Source organism: Oncorhynchus clarkii, chromosome 1, assembly GCF_045791955.1.
Source record: "Oncorhynchus clarkii lewisi isolate Uvic-CL-2024 chromosome 1, UVic_Ocla_1.0, whole genome shotgun sequence".
Classification (NCBI taxonomy): Eukaryota; Metazoa; Chordata; class Actinopteri; order Salmoniformes; family Salmonidae; genus Oncorhynchus; species Oncorhynchus clarkii.
In genome coordinates, this window is record NC_092147.1 from 72,215,754 (window position 1) to 72,224,766 (window position 9,013).

A 9,013-nucleotide genomic window follows, 5' to 3' on the forward strand; every position below is an offset into this window, starting at 1 on the left:
CTGCCGAAATTGTTGCAACCCCTATTACTAGCCTGTTCAACTCTTTCGTATCGTCTGAGATTCCCAAAGATTGGAAAGCTGCCGTGGTCATCCCCCTCTTCAATGGGGGTGACACTCTAGACCCAAACAGCTGCAGACCTATATCTATCCTACCCTGTCTTTCTAAGGTCTTCGAAAGCCAAGTTAACAAACAGATTACCGACCATTTCGAATCCCACCGTACCTTCTCCACTATGCAATCTGGTTTCAGAGCTGGTCATGGGTGCACCTCAGCCACGCTCAAGGTCCTAAACGACATCATAACCGCCATCGATAAGAGACATTACTGTGCAGCCGTATTCATCGACCTGGCCAAGGTTTTCGACTCTGTCAATTACCACATTCTAATTGGCAAACTCAACAGCCTTGGTTTCTCAAATGATTTCCTTGCCTGGTTTACCACCTACTTCTCTGATAGAGTTCAGTGTGTCAAATTGTAGGGCCTGTTGTCCGGACCTCTGGCAGTCTCTATGGGGGTGCCACAGTGTTCAATTCTCGGGCCGACTCTCTTCTCTGTATACATCAATGATGTTGCTCTTGCTGCTGGTGATTCTCTGGTACACCTCTACGCAGACGACACCATTCTGTATACTTCTGGCCCCTCTTTGGACACTGTGTTAACTAACCTACAGACGAGCTTCAATGCCATACAACTCTCCTTCCGTGGCCTCCAACTGCTCTTAAATGCAAGTAAAACTAAATGCATGCTATTCAACCGATCACTGCCCGCACCTGCTCGCCCGTCCAGCATCACTACCCTGGACGGCTCTGACTTAGAATACGTGGACAACTACAAATACCTAGGTGTCTGGTTAGACTGTAAACTATCTTTCCAGACTCACATTAAGCATCTCCAATCCAAAATTAAATCTAGAATTGGCTTCCTATATCGCAACAAAGCATCCTTCACTCATGCTGCCAAACATACCCTCGTAAAACTGACCATCCTAAAGATCCTCGACTTCGATGATGTCATCTATAAAATAGCCTCCAACACTCTACTCAAAAAACTGGATGCAGTCTATCACAGTGCCATCCATTTGTCACCAAAGCCCCATACGCTACCCACCATTGCGACCTGTACGCTCTCGTTGGTTGGCCCTCGCTTCATACCCCTCGCCAAAAACTGGTTATCTACAAGTCTCTTCTAGGTAAAGCCCCGCCTTATCTCAGCACACTGGTCACCATAGCAGCACCCACTCGTAGCACGCGCTCCAGCAGGTATATCTCACTGGTCACCCACAAAGCCAATTCCTCCTTTGGTCGTCTTTCCTTCCAGTTCTCTGCTGCCAATGACTGGAAAGAACTGCAAAAATCTCTGAAGCTGGAGACTCATATCTCCCGCACTAGCTTTAAGCACCAGCTGTCAAGAGCAGGTCACAGATCACTGCACCTGTACACAGCCCATCTGTAAACAGCCCATCTATCTACCTACCTCATCTCCATACAGTATTTAATGATTTATCTTGCTCCTTTGCACCCCAGTATCTCTACTTGCACATTCATCTTCTGAACATCTACCATTCCAGTTTTTAAATTGCTATATTGTAATTACTTCGCCACCATGGCCTATTTATTGCCTTAACTCCCTTATCTTACCTCATTTGCACTCACTGTATATAGACTTTTTGTTTTATTTTGTTCTACTGTATTATTGACTATGTTTTATTTATTCCATGTGTAACTCTGTGTTGTTGTATGTGTCAAATTGCTATGCTTTATCTTGGCCAGGTCACAGTTGCAAATGAGAACTAGCCTACCTGGTTAAATAAAGGCGAAATAGAAATATATATTTTTTTAACGGTCTTATTGTTTGGGGGTAGAAGCTGTTCAGGGTCCTGTTGGTTATAGCCTTGGTGCATCGGTACCGCTTGCAGTGTAGTAGCAGAGAGACCAGTGCTGCATGGAGATTGACGCTGCAATGGATAGCTGTTTTACGGGCTCCTGACCAATTCTGCTATTTTGTAAATTAATTTTTTGTACACAATGTTTCTGCCATTGTTTCCTATGACCAAAAATAGCTTCTGGACAATAACCATTGAGGTTAAGATCTTAGCTACATTTTTGAACCAAATACAATGCTTTTAGTATTACATTTTAGTCATTGAGCAAATGCTCTTATCCAGAGCAACTTACAGCAGTGAGTGCATACATTTTCATACAGGTCCCCTGTGGGGAGTGAACCAACAACCCTGGCATTGCAAACACCATGCTCTACCAACTGAGCTCCATGGGACCAGTGACAAAACATTGTAGACCAGTGACAAAACATCTCAATTTAATCCATTTTAAACCCAGGCTGAAACACAACAAAATGTGGAAAAAGTCGAGGGGTGTGAATACTTTATGAAGGCATCCTATTTAAGTCCAGTTTATTATTAATCACACATTCTGATACTGATAACTCCTTATTTAGAATTTCAGTGAGCTCATTGGCTTTTGGTGCTGACATGTAGAGTGTGGAATCATCCACATACAGTGATTCTTGCTTCGTGTAAGACAAGTGGCAAATAATTTGTCAAAATTGAGAAGAGTAACAGCCCAAGCCAACTGCCCTGAGTGACACCGCACTGTACATATCTGATGTTAGAGAAGCTTCCATTGAAGAACCCTCTCTGGGATCTATTGGATAAATAACTCTCCAACCATGTGATGGCAGGTTATTTAAATCCAAAGCAAGTGAGTTTTTTCAATAACCGTTTATGATCAATAATATCAAAGGCTTCACTGAAATCTAACAGTACAGCTAAAACGATCACCTTATTATGCATTTATTTTAAGCAATCATCAGTCATCTAAGTCAGTGCAGTACAAGTTGAGTGACCTTCTCTGTATGCATGCTGAAAGTCAGTAGTTAACGTGTTCTGTGAAAATAGCATTGTATTTGGCCCAACACAATTCTCTCCATCAGTTTACTAAGAACAGGCAGCAAACTGATTGAATGACTGTTGGTGACAGCAAAGGGTACTTTACTATTTTTTGGGAGTGGAATTACACACACCTTCACACACACACACACACACACACACACACACACACACACACACACACACACACACACACACACACACACACACACACACACACACACACACACACACACACACACACACACACACACACACACACACACACACACCTTTAGGCTTTGGTTAAAGATATAGCACTGGTTTGATCATGAGTCTTGAATATATGTATATGCATTTATATTGAATATAGCAACAATATATAAAGTGGGGTCCACAATTATTGACACCCTTGATAAAGATGAGCAATAATCGACTGTCTGAAATAAATAATTCAAATACTGAGCTATATTGTATGCTACATTTTTTGGGGGAAATTATATTTTATACTAATACAATTGCTCAGAGAAAGAGATTTTGTTTATCAAGTAACCATTTTTTTCTCAAAAAGGTAGGTGTCAAAAGTATTGACACCCTAAAGATTCTTATAAATAAAGTAGTCAAAAGTTCAGTATTTGATCCCATATTCCTAGCATGCAATGATTACAGCAGTGTCTCCCGACCCCTCCTGTATCAGCCTCGAGTAATAGTTTATGTGTCGGGGGCTAGGGTCAGTCTGCTATATCTGGAGTATTTCTCTTGTTTTATCCGGTGTCCTGTCTGAATTTAAGTATGCTCCTGCTAATTCTCTCTCTTTCTCTTTCTCTTGGAGGACCTGAGCCCTAGGACCATGCCTCAGGACTACCTGGCCTGATGACTCCTTACTGTCCCCAATCCACCTGGTCGTGCTGCTGCTCCAGTTTCAACTGTTCTGCCTGCAGCTATGGAACCCTGACCTGTTCACTGGACGTGCTACCTTGTCCCGGACCTGCTGTTTTCGACTCTCTCTTTCTACCGCACCTGCTGTCTCTAACTCTGAATGATCAGCTATGAAAAGCCAGCTGACATTTACTGCTAAGGTGCTGACCTGTTGCACCCTCTACAACCACTGTGATTGGTATTATTTGACCCTGCTAGTCATTTATGAACGTTTGAACATCTTGGCCATGTTTTGTTATCATCGCCACCCGTGAGAAGAGGAGTGGCCACCCCTCAGAGCCTGGTTCCTCTTGGTTTCTTCCTAGGTTCCTGACACTCTAGGGAGTTTTTCCTAGCCACCGTGCTTCTACATCTGCATTGCTTGCTGTTTGGGGTTTTAGGCTGGGTTTCTGTATAGCACTTTGTGACATCGGCTGGTGTAAAAAGGGCTTTATAAATAAATGTGATTGATTGACTCTACAAACTTGTTGGATGCATTTGCAGTTAGTTTTGGTTGTGTGTTTTGGTTAGTATAGTTTAGGTTGTGTGCCCGATAGAAATTAATGGTAAATAATGTATTGTGTCATTTTGGAGTCACTTTTATTGCAAATAAGAATATAATATGTTTCTAAACACTTCTACATGTGGATGTGGATGTGAATGCTACCATGATTACAGAAAATGATGAATGAATGGTGAATAATAATGAGTGAGAAAGTTAAAGAGAGTCAAAGAATAGCATAACACAAAAAAAAATGACTACAAAGCTACTTTGGGATGTATCTGACTTGTAGTAAATACCAAAGAATGAATCATGGGTAATAGCCAGCTCCTACACATACATTCTTCAATGCAGCTCTAATTGACTCCAAATCTACTGTTCTCACATCTGCCTTTTTGTAGACTGATAAGGCGTGGGTTGTGCCACTGTATGCGCAAAAAATCAACAGTTAGGCTATTCCCCTAATCTCCTTTTCCCCATTCACAATTTCACATCTCCCTTCAAAGCAATACAACAATGCCAAGGACATTGAGTTGTCAGGAAGATATTTCTGGTGAGATCATCCCAAATAATGACTTATTCAACAGACAATTGTGTGGGAATGAGGCATATGTACCAAATGTTGTTTGATGACTTGCACTTAGCCGATTGTCAAATTAACAGTCACAAATAATATTTTATAATATATAATAATATGGAGATAATATCACAAATACCTGTTCTTTACAAACCTACAGTATAAACCAGCAGAGGTTTGGGAGCAGGTCAACACTGGCCTGTCACCAGGACACTGCACTAAAAAGCAAAAGGTCTAAGCATCAACAACTAGAGGAGCACATTCACCTAATTAAGAGGGGTGTGTGTGTGTGTGTGTGTGTGTGTGTGTGTGTGTGTGTGTGTGTGTGTGTGTGTGTGTGTGTGTGTGTGTGTGAGAGGGAGAGTATCCCTAGTCTAATTTCTTAGGGATAGAAAGTTATTATTGCTCCTGACCTATAGGGGTCAAGAGCTTTTCAGTGTACCCAGGATACATTTCAATTAGGCAGCTTATATTGGCAACAGAGAATCATGGGGCTTCAGCGAGTGCAGTCACTTCAATTTCAAGACAGAAATATTCTGCAAGGTAAACAGTCTCATATACATCCATGGATGTACATATAGCATCATTTGAATAACACATTTTGACCAGGAAATTAACCAAAGATAAAGCAGCACAGAATTTGTCATGTGTTTCTACAGAGTTATTTTCTCCATTGTTGAAACTATTTTAGATTGTGGCTGCCAAGAGAACTCCAACGAATTGTTCAGGCTGAACTGGCATAGGAAAAGTACAGCCTATTTGTCAGAGTATACACTACTGACTTGAGGTATTCACGTCTGTCCCTGGGCTACATAAAAATGATGAATGGTTCTCTATGTACAACAATGGTCCTAAATTAAGTCATAATAAATCAAGTAACCATATTTTATTCATCATGTCAGATTGTTTGATGGCAACATAAAAGGGTGTATTGTATTCAACCACTGGCCAAGCAAATGATAATGCATGACATGCCAGAACATACAAAACAAACACTTTTGGTTGACTCAAGGTCCAAAATTAGTTTACAAAAGACCTCACAAATGCCAAATGCATTTTGCTTGTTGCTACTACTGCTGCCACATTGATAGAGTTGAATTCTTTATGCTTATTTACCTTCAGCATTACATTGGATTGTCTGAGAAGGTCAGTGCCTACCTCCTCAACGGCACAGAGGTTCTCTGGGCATGTCTTGAGAGCAATGCAACCAGACAGAGATGTCAAGCATAACATTGAGCAGAGACTGGGCATGATAAAGAGAAGTGCCACGACAAGCATCAGGCACTCAGGTTAAGGAAGGGGAATATTGCTCAGAGCTCAATCGTCATTGATTGGTCAGGGCAACCAAACAGTGAAGACTGGATAGACAGAGCCAGAGACCGCCATAGGCAGTCACACCTGGCCCGCTGCCCCGCTCTGGAGTCTTTTTTCCAGACTTGACATTACGTAAACATCAGGGCTCAGTGACCTGCTAATGTGGGACAAAAGCTCAGAGGCAGCAGCCCTGGAGAGCACAGGGCAAGTGTGTTACAGCAGCTTGGTTGTCACACTGTGTCATCTCTGAAAGGGACAGGTGGAGGTTGGCCCTAACCACTGATCTAATGTCAGTTTTACATTGGACCTGCTGATGGTCAAGGTTTAGCTGGGTTTAAGTAAGATGTTCCTAGGTCTGACTCTAAGGGCATCTGGCTGCCTAGAGCCATTGGGAAGCCCAGGGTGTGTACTACCCTGGTTGTCACAACTATAATTTCACATTTCAAATAGACCTCTCCTACCTGTGAGGTCTAATGTAAACTATAAACTTAGTGGTTTGAGCCCTGAATGCTGATTGGCTGACAGTTGTGGTATACCACAGGTATGACAACACATTTATTTGTACTGCTCTAATTGCGTTGGTAACCAGTTTATGATAGCAATAAGGCACCTTGGAGGTTTGTGATATCGCCAATATACCATGGTTTAGCGCTGTGTCCAGGCACTCCGCGTTGCGCCTAAGAACAGCCCTGAGCCGTGGTATATTGGCCATATACACCACACCCTCTCGGGCCTTATTGCTTAAGTATATCATATACTGTACATTGCACACAATCTCTGTATCATTGCATAGCCAGGAAAGATGGATTGCATAGCTAGGAAAGCGGTTTGTGACGTTCACCAAGATGGTGCCAATAGACACCTTGTTTCAGGCTCTTTTACAAGCATTTGGCTACACCCGCAATAACATCTAATAAATATGTGTATGTGACCAATAAAATATGAATGTTTATACAAGTTTAGAACCTCTTATTATAGCCTCATCATAGAGATCTATCTGACAAGGGACAAAAAGGGACAAAAAAACAAATACAATGTATTACACTATGAGGCTGTCATTGTAAATAAGAATTTGTTCTTAACTGACTTGCCTAGTTAAAATAAAACATAAAAATAATCAGAGTAGAACTGCAGACTATATGCATTAATTTAGAGTAATTTAACATGATTAATTAGATTAGTTATGTCATTGCATATGGTCTTGTGGAGTATCAGACAACTGATTGGACACTTGGGCAGTCAATGAGGCACACTGTTTACAAATACTAGACAAGGTAAACGATTTAAATAATAATAATTAAGGAACACCATTTCTCCACATTGATAACTTCAAAATCCAGTTATATTCAAAGTCCAGTTATTTGGCTCAATCATCCCAGATATACTTAACCATAAATTGTCATCTGAAGAAAATATGTAGCAAATAAAAAAATAAGAGATTTAAATACCATCAGCCAATTTGCAACTATGCAAGTACGAAGTTAATTCTTGAACATTCACGTTGCTGCACATAACAGAATATTGCATTGCTATAATTGTGTTTGAACGTTAGCATGCATCTAACATAAAAAAGCACACAAGTCATAGCTTGAGCATTCATAATACTTTAACTAATTTTCTTGCTGACTCATTTCTTTCTGTGAGGGATAAACTGACACTTAATCAATTTAGAATCATCCTCAAATTATGCCATTTTTGCCTCTAGGTTTACATTGTAGCATATCCCATCAGCAACGTTTTTATTATTGCTAAATATACGCAATCAATAATCGAATATAGGCTACCCCCCCCCCCCCCCCCCCCCCCCAAAAAAAAAAGTAAAATATCCTTACCGTACAAGGTATGTCTTGTTATCTGACCTCCCATGTTTAAATACAAGGTGAGTTCCTCTTCTCTGGTTTTGTTAGATAAAATATTCATAGACATGCGCTCCTTGGCTGTCAACATAACATAATCAGATAATCACGATTTCGTTCCCTCTAAACACCGTTTACCCTCAGTGTAGTTAGTGGCTGTCCAAGGCTATTTACATTGGACCGCGGCAGATAGGCTACAAAGCAGTCCCACACGCAGCGCAGAATAACGTTGAAATTAACATAAAATGTGGAGGTGGAGCTTCAAGAATAACAATTAACACTGTCGATACTACCGAGGAAGGTGCCTTCTAACTTTTCTCCTTTTGAAGTCGACAATAGCCTACTTGACCGCATTTTTCGGTAAACAAGCCTAGCGCGCCCAAAACCAGTATGCACTGAGAGGAAACCAGCTATAGGAAATCTGAACGTGTACATAGTTTTGCCAATGCAAAATGGGAAATTCCACCAATTTACTTGTAGCTTACCTTAGGATGCATTTACACAGGCAGCCAAATGATGCATTTATTTTTTCACAAATTGGACTTTTGAAAAAATCTGATATGATTGGTCAAAAGACAAATCAGTGCAAAAAATATCAGAATTGGGCTGCCTGTGTAAACACAGCTTAAGTTTAATAGCTAAAATCATCTGCAATCTACACTATATATACAAAATATGTGGACACCCCTTCAATTTAGTGGATTTGGCTTTTTCAGCCAGACCCATTGATGACAGGTGTATAAAATTGAGCACACAGGTATACAATCTCCACAGAGAAACATTGGCAGTAGAATGGCCTTACTGAAGAGCTCAGTGACTTTCAGCGTGGCACCGTTATAGGATGCTACCTTTCCAACAAGTCAGTTCGTCTAAATTTATGCCCTGCTACAGTAGATCTGCCCCAGTCAAATGTAAGTGCTGTTATTGTGAAGTGGAGATGTCTAGGAGCAACAACGGCTCA

General features: G+C 41.0%; 1 protein-coding gene across 2 annotated transcripts in view; it reads right to left on the minus strand.

The window, feature by feature from the left end:
• Positions 1-8,175, minus strand: part of LOC139417310 (E3 ubiquitin-protein ligase NEURL1-like) — a 56,171-nt gene extending 47,996 nt beyond the window's left edge. The window contains exon 1 of one of the 2 annotated variants that reach the window (XM_071166579.1): positions 8,029-8,175. In XM_071166579.1, coding sequence (XP_071022680.1) covers positions 8,029-8,143 — 115 coding nt within the window. In that variant the 5' untranslated portion in view covers positions 8,144-8,175. The remainder of the gene's footprint in view (positions 1-8,028) is intronic. The other variant, XM_071166587.1, reaches the window with a different exon arrangement.
• Positions 8,176-9,013: the final 838 nt, after the last annotated feature.